The sequence below is a fragment of the Camelus dromedarius genome, chromosome 4, assembly GCF_036321535.1.
Source record: "Camelus dromedarius isolate mCamDro1 chromosome 4, mCamDro1.pat, whole genome shotgun sequence".
In the NCBI taxonomy this organism is placed as follows: Eukaryota; Metazoa; Chordata; class Mammalia; order Artiodactyla; family Camelidae; genus Camelus; species Camelus dromedarius.
Window position 1 is genome coordinate 90,005,202 of NC_087439.1, and position 20,499 is coordinate 90,025,700.

The 20,499-nt window shown below is 35.3% G+C and overlaps 1 protein-coding gene across 15 annotated transcripts in view; it reads right to left on the reverse strand.

Moving 5' to 3' along the window:
- The window catches only part of TRIP12 (thyroid hormone receptor interactor 12), a 131,173-nt gene that overhangs the window by 79,231 nt on the left and 31,443 nt on the right, over positions 1 to 20,499 (reverse strand). For 10 of the 15 annotated variants that reach the window (XM_031452337.2, XM_031452336.2, XM_031452335.2 and 7 more), the window contains exons 2-3: positions 15,034 to 15,180; positions 622 to 747 (exon numbers count right to left, since the gene is read on the reverse strand). In XM_031452337.2, coding sequence (XP_031308197.1) covers positions 622 to 747; positions 15,034 to 15,131 — 224 coding nt within the window. In that variant the 5' untranslated portion in view covers positions 15,132 to 15,180. The remainder of the gene's footprint in view (positions 1 to 621; positions 748 to 15,033; positions 15,181 to 20,499) is intronic. The other 5 variants (XM_031452341.2, XM_031452340.2, XM_031452338.2 and 2 more) reach the window with 1 other exon arrangement.

The following is a 20,499-nucleotide window of genomic DNA, read 5'->3' on the forward strand; positions in this document are numbered from 1 at the left end:
GTGTGACACTCTGGATAGTAAAACAGTGGAAGATCAGGTTAATTCTTTTGCCTAAAGATTAATGACATTAACATGCCTAATCACAAAACAAGAATTAGGATTACAAGAAAAAGAATGCTTACTTAGCAGTTCAGAACCAGTTGAAACTAGAATATCGAGGGGCTATTCACAAACACTTTGTCAAAGCTTGAAATAAATATTAACATATACACTTTCAAAATGAAGGTTAGAAAGTTTTATACTGTAGTATCAAGTATCTATAGTTACAGTCCTCTCCAAAGATTCCCACCAATTAGATCTTAAGAGAACACTGATCTGTGGCTCTGACAACAATAAACTAAGAAAAATGAATTTAAAATGGCATTTCAGATGCCTATAATGGTTTGTTAGGCAAAAGGAGAAACAGCTCTCTAAGCAAGAACGGCTGCACTGTCTAGGGTATGCTGCATGGACGTCACTATGAAGACTATGCAATTGTTAATCCTGAAATTCTACACCCAGAGAATAATGAAAATAGGTATCATAACATTTTGGGATAACCTGGTAAGTTTCAAAATTATGCAATAATTCAAATGCAAGTAATTCTGCTTTGAAAAATGTATAAGCAACGTGAAGATTTACCTTTTAGAAAGGTGTCCCCTTGACAGTTCAGAAGTAGTATTAGACTGCACTTTGGGTGCCTTAGAATTAGATTTTCTACTCTCAGGAGGGCTATATCCCTTATGTTTTGCCTGCCCTAAATGTGACCTGTCAGCAGAAAATCAAAACAGAAATCTATCAGGAAAACGAGATGCAAATACAACACTGAAAGTGAAATTCTTTTTCATTAAAAAAAAAAAGCCTCCCACTCCTTCATTATTGACCCTACCCTTTCCCCAAATATTTCTATAATTAAATTATTATTCTATCAAATAATCTGGCCAAGGAAATTACCTCTTAGAACCAGCCCCCTCAATACCCAGGAGCTGAGCTGTTTATAACCAGTTGCTGTAACTGTAAAGCAATGTTACAGTTGCTTAAGCAATAATAAATTTTTCAGCAATTTTACTGTAGACATTTCAAACACGCTGCATTTTTGCAAAAAGCAAATCCAGACTTTAAATATAAACACTATTCTTATTAGACAATGTAACTCTAAAGACTTAAAAGGCTTACAGAAAAGACAATCTGTGGTCCCTACAATGATACTGATTCCCAATTTACACATTATAATTCAAGTTAGCACAGGAAATACAGAAGCAGATAAAATCAATTCTCAAACTGATTTTACAGAGTAAATCATTAAAAGCACTAAACAGTAAATGAACTTATATGAAATCTATTAATAGGGTGATATTTGCTAAGAATTTAAAGCACTGATCAATAGAAAGTACACCAAAAGCCAAGTCCTAAAGAGAGATAAGAATTTACCACATAATATTCCAAACATATTAAAAAAAAATGCACCACTGATACATGGTTGGGTTATATTTATAAAATCAAATCGTTTTGCCAGCACTGTTTTAAAAGCAAGTTTGAGGGACATGTAGAAACAGGTTTCAGTTGTTAGATTTTTAACCTCTGGCAAAGGTTACATGAGATTTACAGGAGCAAAGAAAGCATGCAAGAATATATACCCGGAAAGCTGGTGTTATAGAGGTGAGATATTAATGTAACAGATGCAAAGTATGTAATTCAGGACCAACATCCATTCTTCACGTAAGTAACATAAAAGAGCATATTCTAATGAAAATAACAAAGTTTCATTACTACCAAAGCTGTTTACTTGGTTAAATTTTTTTAAGGCTTTCATTCTGAAAACATCTCAAAGGAATTTAGAAATAAGTCACTGAAAACTTCATATAACTCTAACTGAATCCATAAGGATGCCATTCAGTTATTATCATATATTTCCACCATCTCTCCAAAAAGATGATCTAAGGTTTCTAGGCGCAATATCTTTATTGTTTTCTCCAATTTTTGCAGAAGAATTCAATACTGCATTCTTGAAAGAAGATATGAAATTAGCTTTGCAATGAAAGTAAATAGTTCCTGGGTCCACAATTTCATTTTCATTTTTAAGCGTCTAATCCATAACAGAATAGAATTTTCTAAAGACTTAACTAAAACAGATCTACTGAAAAAACTATAGCTTAGTTTTTCATGTGTCTTAGTCTTCACTTCAGTAATTTTTTTTCAGAGTATACATTTTCTGTGGGTATAACCAAGCTGAGCTTTGTTAAGATTTTTATATACTATGATTTAGTTTTTATTTTTCCTAGATAGTCTTACACTGCAGACTGAAATTTTGTTTTATCCCATGAGTTTTTATTCAAGAGATTTAATTTCTAGGAGTTGCTTTTGTTTTTGTTATATGTCTAGTAACAGAGTTCTACTTTTTTATTTTAATAGAAATGAGATGAATAAATATTCAAGTCAATTCATAGTTGGTTTTTAAAAAGGAAGGTATCATGTTCTGTGCGTAGGTTCACAATTTACTATCCATGCAACAATACTTACATACTATGTCGTTTAAGTTCTCTACATTCTTATTTTTGTAAAGTTTGCTATAAATTAATTTTTAACTGAATCACAATTTCTAATTCATTTCACTATAAAATTTAAAATATTCCTTGCTGTATTCCTTGAAAATTTAAAATCATATTAAAAGAAAACCTTATCCATTCAAAGATAGACAACTTTGTGATAACGTTCAAGCAGGTTAAGTATTCAAATGTCAATCCTCTTAAAAAAAAAAAAAAAAGCCACAATATAGTTCTAAGTAAGTCTCTTTAGCAACAGAAATTGACCAACATTTAACCTAACGTCGAGCCTGCTGTGGAGGCAGAAGTCCTGATCTTCACCCAAACAGTCTGTTCTCTGGTCCTAAAATGTATCTAATCTTGTATCTACCCACATCCACTCTTATGTCTTTCATGTCCTTACTAACACCTTCAAGGAACTAAAGAATTTAGCAGGTAAACTCTCAATATCAAATTACAAATAAAAAAAGGAAAGAAGGAGAAAGAAAGGGAGGGAGGAAACAATATTAATTATCTTAGAAAGTGAGGCTCACAAAACTGGCTTAAATCCAACAATGTTCATACTGATCTGATTTGCCCTTTCCTAAAACTGTTAAGTGTGGTATTCTCACTGAGGCCTGGTTAAAATACAGTTTTGAACATTATAAAGTACTGATCATTACTGTCCTTCTGCCTATTGTTTGGCACAATCTTAATAAATTTTCTGTAAAGGACAGTAAATATTTCTAGCTGTATGGGTGGTACTGTGTGTCACAAAAGCAGGTATAAATAGCACATAAACAAACGGGCACTGCTAGTTTCCAACCAAATTTTTATTTACAAAAGCAGGCAGCAGGCTGGATTTGGCCCATAGGTCGTAGTTTTCCAACCTCTGGCTTACAAGAGGAGTAGGGAACCAGATGGTTATCGTAAGTAACAAAATGGAACCTCCCAAGGTGGGACTTTATTTTATTATGACCATTTATAAAGTATTAATGCTCAGAATACTGTAAAGTAAATAACCATAAAATAATAATGCCCGATTAAAAGAGCCAATGAGAACGTAACAGCATTCAGCACTAAACGAGTCTTGATGCCTCTTCTTCATTCATTTTACCAACTCCCTCATTTATCAAACCTTATTGCTCAATATTAATTTTTTATTAAAAAGCATAATCTCTTTAAGATCCATAAAATTTATACCCCCTACAATTAAATCTGCACGAATAACACAGTAAAGTAACACCAGAATGAGCCCATTTAGTGAATTATAGCTCAAGGAGAGTTGGGTGGGTGAGTAGAAGGGTGTGGATGGGGGGAAACACATGTTCAGGAGCTTCTATATCACCCTATGGGTGTTCCTAAAAAACAACAACAACAACAACAACAACAACAACAACAACAACAACAACAACAAACAAACTCATGCTCTGTAAAATCACCCACTAAAAATAACTGGATTAATGATGAAAATACAAATGGACACAGAGATCTATGTTACTTTGTAATGAAAGTCCTAACAAAAACATCAATTAAAATAAAAGATTAAACCTCCACTAGCATCTATACCAATAATCACGGTCCACTCATTTGAGTCTTATGTTTGTACTTTCTCCTTTAAGTATAAATTTTAAAAAACATTTTCTTTTAGGACCAGCTTCAACAAAAAAATACAATTTTGTCATTTTCTTTCTTTATAAAAACAGAATTAAATGGTTTCGAGCTTCCTGAGAGTGTTCAACAGTGCAAAGTGTGGTGGTTCTGGGAGCCAATGCACTAGCTATTTTTTGCACTAAATGATTTCTTTAAATCATTTCTGCAAAATTTCCAAATTTTTCATAAGATCTTCATAGATTACCAAACCTTTCTCTTTAATTGAAGTGTCTGTCCCAAATTCAGTTCATATATTAACACTATGAGGAAAACTGCCCATGAACTGACACTACTCCCACATCACACTGACATCATTTCCCTGCTTACCAAGCTTATGTGGGCCAACTCACGTAAAAGAAACCCACGATGCCAACAGAACCAACCATAATCAGCTATGAGTCAGGTGCTTTCAAGACTGACTTGAAAGCAAGTCTCAAATGGTTCTTGCTGACTTTTAGGCAAATTGTAGTGCGTGTCCCTTCTTGATACTTTACTTTTACTGCTCTTTAGTAAAATCCTTGGTATTCCAAAGGATTAGAAATCATCTTTAGTCCAGAGGATATCAAACCTTGTATCAAAGAGCACATTCTTATCCTAGTCTTAAGCAAAATGAGGAAAGTGGCTAGTTACAAGCAGCTAATAGTTAACTCCTTGTATTAATGATCTTGAATTTTGTCTGAAATTAGTATCTATGCCAGACATACTTACAACTTAAATACATGAACATATTACCAAATATAAACGATCTGGTACTTATTTATATCTCCATATTTATTTGTGCAGGTATATACAGACATACACTTTTATTTTTTTAAATTTTATATACACAAAAACATTAGGTTTGTCTTCCAAAAAATTAAATGCTTTGTTTATAATGCTATAAAATGCATGTTGTAAATAAGACCCTGATTTTCAATAATTAAGGTGAAAAGTTCATTTAAACCACTTTAAACAAAAAATGCACTAATGTTCTCTATAAAATGTACCTGTTTCTATTTTCAGTCACAAAAGAGAAGCTGATTAGTTTGACTAATGTTACTATGTTCAGTTATAGTGAAATGCTAGCCCAAATAAATATGTAATTTAAACCTCCTTATTTATCTTATAAAGCAGTATTTTACTGTTTTTTAAATAGTGGTTCCTCCTCCAGGGAGTATTTGGAAAACACACGTTGGGGAATAGTGGTGCTATTGGCATTTAGCAGGTAAGGACTATAAGTAGAAGATGTAACATAACACAGAACCGTCAGACAGAGTGAGGACTGTCCCATGACCCACATATTTCAAATAACCTTGGTAATATCTGAAGATCTTATGAAAACATTTAAAATCTGGTAATGACATAAGGGGCAAAGAGACTTATAAATTCTCAGCTTAGATTTGTTTTGCATGATTTTTTAATATATTAAATTTTCCAGGAATGCATAGGAATCAACAAAAGATTGTATTTGTTTTTTGTAGCTTTACAAAGAGTCGTGCATCATTTTGAAAAAGTTTATAATGAAAATGTTGCTTATGGGACTTAAGTCTGTTACTGCAGCTGTCACATTCAAAAACTTCAAATACAGATGCAAGCATCTGAAAACTGTGTCATCTGGTGTCAGCGTACCAAAGAATTGACCTACTGAGATAACGGTATTTTGTTATCAATTGTTTTCCTTTTACTTGTTTATTTTTACCTTTGTAAAGTGCTCATACATTATATTGATGTTTCTCAACTGTGTAGGCAGGCATTTTATACACTTAATTCAAGATACTTTAGGAGGGACATCATAATAAAGATATTTACATTATATGATACACATTGTAAAGTGAGAGTATTGGATCTACTAGAGTTCGAGAAGCACTGTACCAAGTTACTCATTTCAACATTTCTCAACTCAAGTATATGCAAGTTACCACAGGGCACATAAATACTGATGACACACTAAACTGTGTCCCTGTCCTAAAAGAGGTCAGAATTTCATAAAACAAAGTGATCTTCCAGGTGCTATGAAGTTGAACAACAAAGAGAGAAATTACTCTTAGCAGGAAAATACAGATTTATAGACCACATGGCATTTAAGCCACGCCCTGAAGAATGAAAAGCTGAGGAAAAAGAGCGTTCTGGTCAAAAGCAGCACAGACAAAGGTAGAGGCAGGAAATCAGGAAATCCACATGGTACCTGGCAAGTGACATGAATTTCCCTGAGCACAGAGATACATTAGGAAACAAGGCTGAAAAGTACAGGCCAGGGCTTAAATGCCTTTGTAGAAGGATCTAGATTCTGTTTTAGATCTATTAAAATAGCTTGCAGTAAGAGGCTGTTAGGCTTAGAAGCAGTAAGGCAAAAGCCAAAACTGTATGTTCAACAATTTGGGCACACTGAGGATGCTGAGTAAACCACAATGCTTACACAATAGTATATTGTGTAAAGAAAAAAAGGCAGAAGGATTGAATGTAATCAAAACCATAGTAAAAGATGCCCCCTCCCCCAAAAGAGAGCCTTTCAGCTCAATTTACTTTTGCCTCCTTTCACAAAGCAATTGGGGGAGGAGTATAAACAGCGAGATAATGAAAGTAAGTAAGTGATTAGTAACAGATCAGTGATGCAACACTGAGTACTTCAGGAATGACACCGACTTTCATAAAACACTTGGGTAAAAACTTACTAAGATGACAACAGAGTAAGTAATTTTAAAGGTGTGTTATGTGATAAGCATTGTATTAATTTTTTAAAAACATTATCCAGCTTAACCCTCAAAAGACACCCAAGGCAGGCATACTTCCATTTTAAAGTTGTGGAAATGAGGCTTGCCCCAAATTACACAGCCCTCAGGCAGGAAAGATGAGACTGAGTCCAGGTATCCAGCTCCCTAAATCTGAAACCCCACAGCTACACCTAGGAGCTCAAATAAAAGGCCTATATCTACAGTTACTAAATTTTTCCCACCCATGCTAGTATTTCTATCTCTTAGTATTTCTATCTCTGATTAAATACAGGTCAAAATAAACAGCTTAAGGTTTTGGACATGGTATATGAGAAAAATAGAAGAAAATCACACATTTCCTTTTAATCTAAAAAGAAACCTTCTTGTTTTATACCAACAAAACAAAACAACAAAAGGCAAAAACAATAGCCTTCCATATATGATGTTAAAATTGGCTGTTCAATTATTGAAGAAGCATCTGTATGTATTAGTCTTTTTAGTCACACTGATACTCTTCTTGGAAAGCACTCAGAGACTGAGAAAGCATTTGTAAAAAGTGGTGTGGAACATCAGACTCCCTCAATACTGAGGGACAGAAGGATTAAACCAAACCCTCAGTTAAGGATATGAAATAATCTATGGCAGCTAACACCTTATAGGTTTTCAATGTTTATTAAGTGACTTTTGAACAAAATGTCACATCTCATGACTAAAGCAAGAAATATATAATGCAGAGAAAATTACACAGTGTATAAAATATTACTTTGTTGGTCCAAGAAAGAATTTAACACAGACTACTAAGAATCCAACGTGCATGACTTCTACCTAGAAAAGAGTAGCCTCTGTTCCTCTTTAGACCAAGGCAGCCACATCACTATTTAACACAGCACTGTAAACCCTGCCTCTCAGCCCCAAGACCTGCTGGGCCAGACCAGCCTTCCCAGCATGACCAGAGCGGCACTGCAAGTGGAAGAGTGTGTGCGCAGCGCTCTGAGCGAAAAGTCCAAGTGCGCAACTGTGCAGCAGATGTGCCGCTTACTGAAAGGAGCAAGTAACAAGTTATCTGGCAAACTCTAAATTGTTTTTAAAAGTGGTTTTAATTTAGTCATAAGAAACAATGGAGTCATTTTCACATCACTTCATGTCTCCCCTTAACATTCTCTTCCTCCCAAAGATGAGGAAGCTTGAACTTTCATCTGACTGAGCAAAGGTCAGGATAAAAAAAAGAGACACAAGGAACACTTAAAAAGGGAATACTTAAAAAAGGTACCCATACTGATTAACTGAATAGCAGAATGAAGTGAATACACAATTGCACAGCCATGCTGCACTATGTACAATTTGGGGAAATAAATGGTCTGTTGTAGATATGGGAGTAAGAATAAAAAACGACATTAAAAAAATAAAACAAGACGGTGTTCAGCAGCCTGTGATAGCTACCAGCTGCTGTTTACAAATAATCTATTTCTCTTCTTTCCAGACACGTGGTAGGATGGTACTTGTCAAACCACTTGGAAGTTACGTGCAGCCACGTAACTTGCTCTGGTCAAGGGGAAGTGAGTGGAAATGAATCACGTCTGAGAGAAGCTTTGGACATTCTCTTTCCACCACAGCAATGCTATCTGAATATGTGAATGTGCAGACATGGAGCAGAGCCTGCAGGTGACCCAGAAGGGACAAGCTTCCCAGTGTCTCAATTATTCTAATATACTAGTATTTAGGAGCTGGTCATTACTGCAGCATAATCCAGACCACCTTGTCTCGTAGCCCATTTAAACCATACCCTGTTTCAGCTCTGCCTTCACTCCAGTCAAGCACCTTTTCATGACCATTTCAGTAAAAGAAAGTCACATTTTGGTGCCTAGAAATGCCAAGGAACTAAATCTTATTATTATTACCCCACACTGGCATTTGTTGAACATCTACTCCTTATGAGCAAAGTAACAGAAAAATGAGAAACACAATACACTCTGGAAGTAACTAATGCCACCACATGTCAAGTAGAGACAAACGTGGTTGACATATACCATCTGCTTCTTTAGCCTTCAGAGCCCACATCAACAGGGTCATTGCCAGAAATGTTCCTCATCTGACTTTAATAATCACCGACACGCCCATTTCCCCTACTGAGTTGGATGTGTTTGTGACAAAGGCTATTCTACTCTCATTTTCATAACTACCAACTAGCAAAGAGCTTACTAGCGTGATGTTCTACAAACGGATGGACACAATCTTATGATCTTATACTGAGTTTGTACTGCAAGCATGTTACGGCAGGACTCTTAACTTTAAAGCCAAAACATGAGGCTTTATTAAAATAAGACACACGTATCCCCAGAATCAAAACAGCCAGATAATCAAGCCTAGTGAAGGCAAAAGTCGACATAGCTCTGAGGAACTGAGGAACTGAAACTTGTAGGAAATTTAGTACACACAATTAATATATCTGCCTTTTCTCCTCCTGCCCAACCTCCACAAGGCAGGAGATGTGCAGCTGGAAATTTCAGATTCATGTCTTCCCTTTGTTACCAGAAAGGAGTAAGTTTCCAGTTTTCCCTTGCTTGGATCATGTGTCCACCTTAGTCCCATCAAAAGAAAAGATTGTAGATTCTCCTAGCTTTGGCAACAGCATTGGGGTGACGAGACCAGAGTTAAGATCGTGGTGGAAAAGAGTGACCACCACTCAAAATGCACAGGTGAAGAACTGAGGGAAATCATTACACTAAAGAGGGTAATCATTACACTAAAGAGGGTTATCATTACAAGAGCATCTACTCTCAGCTGAACAAATCAAAAGGTTAGTTCTCCTGTACAGTGGTACAAAGAAAGATTAACAGCATATGAAAACTCATTAGCACATTTACACAAAGAAGTATTCTCACTCAGATCTCACTCCTTTACTCTATTTTTCCAATGTTTAACCTCATTACTATAGAAACATCAATAAAATTAATGCAATTTTTCCATATTAAATTAGCAGGAAAATGCAAGAGAGATAACATAAATAGAATGATGAAAAAAAGCACTTTTTCCTGATTATGATAAGTAAATTAGAGAAAGAAAATTTATGCGGAATAAGTTGACCTAAAAAAAGTTACTTTGACCAAGCAATTTCATTCCTGGGAACATATCCTTAAGAGATACCTGAAATGCAAACATTTAAAGCATAAACAAAAACTTTTCCCACTCCAACCATCTAACTATCCAAAAAGTGGAAATCAATGGGGAAAATGCTGTACACTGATTCAGAAAATCATGTGACCATTTGTTAACAATTATCAAAAAATCATAATCACAGAGAAAATGTTTATGTTAAGATGCTGAGTGAAAAAGAGTAAGATCCGAAACTGTATTTACAGTGTAATCAGCTACATGCTAAATTGAGTTTTAAAAACAAGTAAAAAATAAAAATACTAACACAGACTTAATCTGGATTTTTTTTTTAATGTTTTCCTGTATCTCAGTCCTCTGGAATAGCTTTTTAATTTTTAAGCAAAATATAAATCTACTTCAGCATAATTAATGCTGGCCTAAAAAAAAAAAACCCTGCTTTGACAATGTTAACAGAAAGCTATAACCTCTAGATCTCATAATTGAGTTTTGACTCTGTAATAAATAATAAAACTTTGCAGATAAATTTTTTAATGGGGTGGAGAAGTGGGACTGGATTGGACTCAAGCATTTCCTCACACCATTTAAAAACTCTGACATTGACAGGTTACAGTAAAACATAAAAAATGAAACCATAACAGAACTGAGAAGAAATTTTATTCTGGGGATGGAGAAGGCAAAGGAAGAAAAGAAACAAAGAGCTGACAGACTTGACTATTTAAATTTTAAATCATCTATAAATTGAAACAAACTCTAACAAGTAAAACTAGGGGGAAAAAACTGCCAGTGTCAGTAGGTTGATGCCTTTTCCATAAAGGGCGTTAATAAAAGAAAAAGCATCTCCAAAATTAAAACAGACAAAGGACACTAACATACAACTCATAAAATAAATGAAAATGGCTAACATATGGGTAAGATCTTCAACTCTATAGTAACCAAAGGAATCCTTTTACCCACACATTTTTACTAAAAAAGGTGTGCTATACTGACTAGGATTTGGAGAAACAGGCATTCTCACAAAGAATCAGTAGGAGTATAAATTGGCTCAATCAAAAAAAACAGTGGTTCAATTTTCTTTGAAAGACAATTTAGCAATCTTAACTGTTAAAACTCTTCAAAATATTCATACCCTTAAGTCCTAAAAACCCATTTCAGGAATCTGACTTGGTAAAATCAGAATCATACTAAAATGTGATGGGCACAGCAATGCTATTTTACAGAAAAAAACTGAGAAAAACTAGAGGCCCAGAATTAAATCATAGGCCTTCAGTATCAAAAAAAAAAAAAAAAAAATCATGGAGTAGAAATATAGAGTAGAAATACTAACCATAGTTATCTCCTGGGTGGCTGGAATAAATTTACCTTAATTCTTTAATTTTTCTAAAGCATCCCAATTTTCTATTCTCAAAATGTTGCATTTTTCTAAGAAAAATAATGTCGAAGAAACCTTCACTAAAGCAATCTTAACCAAAGTTGCTATAAAATTGAATACAATCCCACCACTGAGATGTGAGAAAGACAAGAAAAAGCACATGATATAATGAAAATGCTACTGCATGGCCAGGAGGGCCAGGAGCCTGCAAATGCCTGTTCTAGAAGTGGGAAAGGCTAGGCTGTATCCTTGAGAGCAACCCCACAGGCAAGCAGTGGAGGTGAGTGATTTCCTAAAGAAAGAAAAAAAAGAGAGAACAGAAGAGAGAGGAACAGATCAACATAGCCCAAAAAATTATGGAAGAAAGGAAAAGAGAAAAACAACAGAAAAGGAGTAAGATGTCTAGCTCAATTATGGATAGAGATGAAGGATGGGTGGAAAAGAGCAGGGGAAATCAACAGGAGAAATTTTCAAATATCCAACTTTCTTTTATCTTAACGGTGAACTAAAATCTTTCTCAAAAAAAAAAGAAAAGTAAAGTGACCTTGATTTGGGAAAAGAGAAGGAAACTACACAAAGAAAACAACATAACGCAAGTATGGAAAAAAACAGTGGATCAAAAATGAATGAATTTAAAAATTCTAAGAGGGAAGAACTGCTTCTCAAATTCTAAACAGAATGAGTTACTACTCTTCAGTTTGAAGTAATTCAACTCCCCCTCCCCAAGTCCTTCATCATTTAGATCAAGTGGTATGTGCAGTAAAAACAGCTTGGCATACCAAAAAAGAACCACTGAGTTCAGAGTGAAGGGGTCAGGGGTCAAGTCCTGACTCTACACAGCCGCTGTGTAAAGCTGAGCAAGCTACCATCCTTAGAGAACAGGACGAGACACTTAGGAGCACAGTTTCTGTGAGTCTCAACGGAAAGAATACGTACACAAAACTGCTCAGCTAGAAACACTCCCCAGGTACCGTAGGAGGTGCTGTTTTTTATGACCACTATTTCAATCACCAGATCACTACGAATACATTCACAAGACCAAATCCACTGTTTTTTGGGAAACAGAAGCCACAATAACAGCATTTTACTTAGAAAAGCTATGCAACAGGAGTCAGATTCAAAGAATGAAAATGCAGTTGTGACTGTTCTCTCCCAATTAATCTCAATCCTCTCACTCCCCAAAATCACCAGAGAGGGTCCTTAGAGATTGGGTAACTGTTAGCACAGCACACTCTACTGGGGCTTCAAAAGTCAGTCTGAGATTTGATGAATTTCCAGTTTTGAGATTCTATCACGAACAAAAGAACTAAGCTGTCTAGAACGGCAAAATGAAATTCAGATGAGCAAATCTGCATTCTCAGCCAAACTGGTAAGACTTTTTGGCTACAGTTCTACGTTTCTGTGTCCTTATCATAACTATATTTACCCACATAAAAATAGGAAAATTATTATGAAATTACAGTACAGCCACACAACTGAACATGAAGACTTTAAAAGTCATGTTTTTAAACAATTTTTAAGGACACAGGTAATGACACATGTGATACTAGGTTTTTAAAAAAGCAAGTAAGTCTTCTTTCGTGTACTAGTTTTGTGGGGAAATATTTTTTGAAAACATGTCAAAGCTGAAATCTTGAGAGCTGAAATGGGGCTACATTACTGAAACGAAGGAAAGATTAAAGCTATAAAAACCCTAATTACACCTTGCTTTATACTCTGGCATGTTTCTGCCATTCCAAACACATTTTTAAATTTTATTCTTTTCCTTCACAATTGAGAATATCACTGTTTGGCTTAAAGTACAAGATCTGCCATTCTACAAATCAAATTGAGTTCCACCTTGATTACAACTTTGTTATTTAAGCCAGTGCATCCCTTTTTTTTTTTTTTTAAATGAAAGCAAGTTTATTTGTACACACTCCATAGATAGAGTGGGGTCCATCTCACTCAGAAGGGAAAAATGGCTTAGGAGATACACACTCCACAGGCAGAATGCGGGCCATCTCAAAAAGGTGAGAGGGAGAGACCAAGAGAGGTGTGGGGTGATTAAAAGTAGATGCACACTCCATAGATAGAGTGCGGGCCATCTCAGAAAGCAAGAAAGAGAGCTAACGACCTAAGCCAGCACATCTTAATCACTAGTATTAACCACGTCCATTTGTTTTCCTCTCATATTTTTAAAATACATAATACAACAAAACACTTAAATAATTCTACACAACCCTGATGTGTACAAAAGATAATGGTGCTGAAATATCATTGTGAATTTAGAAGCAATACACCGTGTGACAGCCCAAAATGTTTGTCAATCATATGCAAGAGTCTAAATATAACCTGAGGATTAATATGCAAAACTGCAATTGTTCAAAAGGTACAAGTAACTCATGTGCACGTGCATGCATATGCATGCACACACATGCAGTGAAAAAAAAAAGACTATGGAGGAACAGGCCAACATTAACAGTAGTTACAAGTGGATTGTATAATTGTGATGTTTTTCTTTAACTTTTCTGTATTTCCCAAATTCTCTAAAATAAATATGTAAAATTTTTATAATGGGGGAGTGATACTTTTTAATCAACAATATAAATAAAGTTCAGTGTGGCTGTTGCAAAGAATAATCTAAATGTAAAAAAGCAAGAAACAATTTCAGAACAAAACTCCGTACTAAGTATTGTTCTAAGAGCTTAACATATTGCAATACCAAGTTAACTAATAACCCGATTAAACAGGTATCCCTACTGTGTGGACTAAACAATTGAGGTTTGCTGAAAAATACAACACAGGACACACAGCTTTTTAGAGGCAGAGGCAGAAATTGTACACAAAGCTGCCTAGTCCAAAGTCCAAACGCTCAACCACTAACACAGCCTGATGTGAACAAGGTGTGTTTCAATTTCTTCTTTACATTTGACATTTACAATTTTTAAAAATCATTTACTAGGCAACATATACATGGTAATGCCTCAAAATGCTACAGCCAGTAATCTTATTACAATTTAGCCGTCTTCCATTGTGAGCTAAACATGACTGGTCTATGGATTAGAAAATCAGGACTTACAGTAATTCTGAATATTTTATACATAAAATGACAGTCTGTAGCTAACTTAGACTTCGAATTTTACATTCAAGAGAATGTACCTCATTCTTCAGACTATCTCCTTTACAACAACTCCAAGGAAAAAGCCAGCTCAACACCAGACCACTCAGAAAATGATGAGAATCGATGCCAGACAGCTTCCCCAGCCTGTCAGCATTGGTGCTGACAAAAAGTAAGATGGGAAAAAACTCAACAGCTAGGTATCAAAACTCAAGACCTTAAAACAAATAAAGCTTCCTTTCAGTAAGGTAAATAAGTCAGGACACACATAAACAGAGGGACTACAAATGGCTGAAAAGCTGTGCTGTAGCATGTGCCGAGGGAGTGAGGAAGAGATAGGGCAAACAAGACAGGATGTGCATACGCTACTGATCCTGGGATTGGAGTTTTGGTAATGTCAGTGACTGAACAATTTTTTAAGCCTAGCATATTTAGGGCATGATTAAATAATTGCTTTGAATTCCAGTGTTCTGTTACTTGGCTCAAAAATTTAAAAAAAAAATTACCCATTTATAGTGAACCATTCCAGTTTTGGTCCTCACAATGAAGTTTTTAAAAATACCTTTTTATTCTCAATCTCTTTTCAAATTACCATTAAATACATACCTTCCTCCTGTCGAGTCGTCTTGTGGTTGGGCCCCGGCAGTGTTCCTCTGTGAACGTCGCAGTGACCCCCCTGGATTGTTATTAGGCCGGTTGGACATTGGCACCTCTCTCTTGAAGGGACATACCCTTTCTAGACACTACCATTCACTAAAAGGGGGAAAAAAAAAAAAAAGAAAAAGAAAAAAGAAAATGTCAACTATACATAGTACAATACAGAAAACAAACGAGAGGTGCCAAAGATGAAGGAGAAATTTTATGTAAACAATTTGATCACAGTCTTCACCATGCTGCACTCTGTCTTATTCAATTGAGGTCTCACTTATTAATATGTTATAAAATGTCAGAAATATATCAAATTCAAGGCACAAAGGTCTAGAACCCAGCACATAAAATTCACTTAGATTTCTCAGGGAACTCCCAGGAAATTCCCAATTCAAGGGAAAAAAAAAAAAAAGGCACTAGTAGAAAACTTTGTTTCCCCATTCCAGTACTAGACAGAAAGGGGCACCACACTGAAAGCCAGAACACCTTGTCTCAGGTCCCGTGATATATCAGTCAGGTATTAAAAGAGTCTGCCTTTGTACAAGTCACCACCTCTCGCCTTGGGTTCCCCAGCCACAGAATAAAAACGTAAGTCATGCTTACTAAACAGTACTGACATGAACAAATGAAATCATGAATAGAAAGGAAATGGTAAAACTACAGCATCTCAATGGAGAACAAGGAAAAAGCAGCTCAAGCATAGTAAACTGAGAAAAGGTCCCAGATACCCTGGATTTCACCGTCAGCTGTGCTGGCTGGGACTTGTGGACGAAACTTAATCTCTAGATTTTGTTTACCTCTTCTGTAAAATCAGTACATTACCTACCTCATGGAGTTGTTAGCAAAAAGAAACTGCACTTAGTTCATACGTGTAACAATTTAGTTTAAAACACAGTTCTTAATCAATTCAAACTTTTTGTCTTTCTGTAAGAATTACACAGAAAAAAATGTTGATACTCAAAAATGACTTTAACTGATAAAAAAAAGCCCAATATCACTACCACAGGAAGAAAGAATTACAACTTGTTATAAATCAAATCTGACACAATTTTTCTTAAGCTTCCAGTCAAACTCCAAGTAGAATTCTTTAATTACTTCTTACCTACTAGGGAGGGAACAGACGGAACGATCATATGACATTACAGAAACTTGTGCCAAAAAGAATGTAAATTAACCATAACTAAACCTACTACTGGATTTTAAGATATTCCATGCACTCTAACAGGAAACTGGGTTTTCTTTTGAGTTATATGTTGATCCAATTCAGTAGAAGAGAACTGTTTCTTTGTCACACATGACCACATCATTAATACATATGTATAAAAAAAAAAAAGCTTAGTCAAAAAGTTCAAATTACTAATGTAATTACTGGCAATTTTAGAAAGAAAAAAGAGGAAATACTATGAGAAGAGAAATAAAAGAGAAAGAGGAAGGTTCAATTTACATGTACTGATGGAAAGACCTCCCCAAGATACGTTAGGGGGAAACTCCCATCAGTGTGTGTGTGTGTGTGTGTGTATAATATATATGTGTGTGTACAATATAATATATACACACATACACACACACATATATACACAAAAGGCTTGCCTATGTTTTCTTTAGCTATTGTCTACACTTTAAAAATTGGTGGAAAAATTCATAAAACAGATTTTGTTAACCACTCCCCAATATCACCAGTTTTGCTTTCCATGGTTTCAGTTACCTACCAAATCAACCATGGTAAAAAATATTAAATGGAAAATTTCAAAAATAACTAACTCATAAGTTTTAATTAAATTGTACAACATTCCAAGTAACGTGAGGAAACCTCACGCCATCCATTTCTGTCCCGCTCAGGATGTGAAACATCCCTCTGTCCAGCGTATGCACTATATATGCTAGCCACCCATTAGTATATGAAAAAAACATAGTACACACAGGGTTTGGTACCACCCATGGTTTCAGGCATCCACTGAGATCCTGAAACGTACCCCATGCAGATGGTACTAACCGACTTAGAGGACTGGGAGTCTGAAGTTTGGGATGAAAAGAGTCATTTTTGTTATTTATCCTTTGAAAGCAGTAAGATAGGTCACTCTATTACAAATGCTGGGCTACGGAGTCAAATTGCCTCTGACTGAGCTCGCATCCTAACTTCAATACCAACAAAATGTATGACTTTGTATATAAACTTCTCTATGCTTCAGTCTACCAAGCGGGGATAAAGAATTTACCTCATAGAGCAGGTGTAAAGATTAAAAGAAAAATTCCATGCAAATCACTTAAGACAGTGCCTATCATACAGCAAGGGCTCTGTACATATTTAACTACTATCGGTATTACTATAAGTATTCACAAGAATAAAAAGAATACGGGGGGTAAAATAAATATATTGGGGGAAACTTCACCATAAAAACTACTGTCAACATGAGTATTAATTTCTACCAATATACTTTCAAAAGTGAATTTTGCTATGAAGAAAACACAATGTTCTTAATTAAAGGTGAGCATCACAATCACCTGAGAAGCTTTGTCAAAAAATGCCTGACCTCTGCCCTCAGAAATCGATTCTGTGGGTATGAAATTGGACACATGTTTTAAAAGAGCCCTCCTGGCTGTACTGCATAGAGAACAACTGTACCCCATTCAGGAATTAAATCAGAGACCAATCTATTTCAGAATTCATCCAAGAAGTTTTACCACTTCAAATACCATCTCAGGGCCATCTTGCTTGGACCCTAAACAGTGTGAACACAAGAGAACAGCACAATACTGCTGCTTTCACTTTGAAAACCAAAGAATATTGTTATGAAATAAAGTTACTAGATTTCACCTGCCCACTTCATGCTACTAAATGCCCACTGTATGTCATGGCATGCTAAGTCATTCAAATCAATGTAAGTCATGCTGGTTAATTTGACCTGTAGTTGGCAAACTAACTTTAATAATACCCCCAACATCTTCAGAGCTGGTCAACCAGTACCAGCTCACTCATGTACAATTCTTGAGATCTAAGAGAGAAAAAGTGACAAGCCAAAGACACTCACTTATCAAGGTGCTACCTGCTTTTAAGGCAAAAACTAACCTTTAAGGAAGGAGGCCAGAGTCTGTTAAACTTTGGAATTTGAACTGCCCAAAAGTAAACATAAGATTAACATATAATAAATATGGGATCTCCTCCCTGCCAGGTAACAATGAATTCAGAGACAGAAGGGTCCCTTGGGGATGATCAAGTTTGACCCCTGACATTACAGACAATTCCAAATGAAGAAAGGTCAAGTCATCTGTTGAGGAAACAGTCCTCCGAATCCTGATACTGAGAAGACCTATCCCCTCCAGAGATCACCACCCCCACGAACTCACAAAATTTAACTCTTCTTTGGCTCCAGATAAGAATCCAAAAAATCACCATGCACTGATTTCCTTCTTGTTATGTGAATATTCTGTACTGTCATCACCAATTATTATAACTACCATATTTTATTAAGTAAATTTTTAAACACACACACACAAAAGTGAGAGTTATACTAATATAAAAACTATATTGCTTGAATGTTTAGATAACCTGAAGTGAATATGAACGCAAAGATTCATTTTTAATAGGCTATCTTATCTTATAATGTTGAAACTAGAAGGTTTAAGTCTAGTCAATTAATAACAATGACTATCAAGTCCTGAAATACACTACTCTTCTAAGTAGTGTATTACTTAGATTACATACATAGATAGATAGACCCTTGTTTCAGTGAAAATAATCACCAAAACTTTTCACATGAAACCTTTGATATTAATCTCTAAAGCACTAAAATAAAAGAAATGGCATATGCGACTTTGAATGCAATAGGAAAGGCATAAAAACACTAATGGATATGTTCCAGATTGAAAACAAACTCACGGAACAGACTGGTGGTTATCAGAGGCAAGGGGTGGGAGGTGGGCCAAATAGGTAAAGGGAGTCAAAAGGTACAAACTTCCAGTTGTAAAGTAAGTAAGTCACAGGGATTTAATGTACAGCATGGTGACTAAAATTAATATTGCTGTATTGCATGTTTGAAAGTTGGTAAGAAAGTAGATCTTAAAAGGAAAAAAAAATTCTGTATGTATGGTGACTGACATTAACTAGATTTAGTGATCACTGTGCAATATATACAAATATTAAATCATTATGTTGTGCATCTGACTGTCAATTATACCTAAATTAAAAAAAAAATACTTGCCCTAAAAACAAACTCATGATGACTTTGTTCACAGCTCTAAGCATCAACAAACTTACTGTCCAGGTTAAACAGCATTTGACTTTTATGTGAAAATGTATTTACGTCTTTGGGCAAACAGAACTTCTTCAGAAAAAAAGAACTATGTATTAATCTACATTTTGAAATTCATTTGAAGTGTTATAAGAAGGATATTCTTTCAAGGAAACTTCAACTGCAAACGTGGTGAAAACTGATTTTCCTTTAATTTTGCAACTCAACATTACAGAAGAGAAGTTAAAGCTAGGGGTAAAAAAAAACAAGTTCAACCATTTGTTTGTGCAAAACTTTCAGAACACCAAGAAAAGCTGATTGCAAAAATTAACTTTAGGATATGGCAGTTCTTCCTGGTCAAATGACCAAAAGTATAAAAGAAAAACAAAGTTGGATTTACGCAGAATTTTTAGCACACGAAGGAAGCTGATAGGCTGGAGAACAGGTCTCCAATTCGGTAATCCAGAACAAGGTCACAAACAGCCCCAAGCCAAGCTATTACATTTACCCGTGTAATCACTACTATTACCTATTTGATACGCAACTCTAAAAACTGAAGGAAAGTTACATTATTTTCACAGTAAACATTTTCCTAAAAGCCCGATATCCCAGGCAGTATCTATAGAAAGTTTTCAGATTTCAGAACTGACATTTAAAGAGAAACTTCTTTATCCAGTGTGTAGCCCCCCACCAATTCTGTATGCGTTCTATTTAAATATGGCCCAAGGAGACTTGGTTTGGCTTCAGATTATGAAACTGGAGTTTAATAGCAACAATAATAAACACAATTTCCATAGCACTTCACTCATTTATTCTTATAAGCAAAATTTAAATATGCCAATGAGCCTTATAAGCCATTTTATTATTCCTACTTTACAAATAAGGAAACTGAAGTGTTACAAAATTAAGTTGCCTGTATACACCAAGACTGCAGATGTGAACTACTGCTACACTAGATCAAAAAGGATATGACTGACTACATCCCTGGAGAAAGCATGGTAGGCTAAATGTGGCAGTGACAGTATTAAATAACTCAACAATAAATTGAAATAGAAGTCACCCTTGCTTATAATAGAAGTTACTCTTGCTTAAGAATGGCAAGGCCTTCAAACATGACTATCTTTAAAATGAGAATAAATATCCTTTAAGCTTCCCGAAGAGCAAAGCACTGAGAGGTGCTGAGATACAGAGGCAA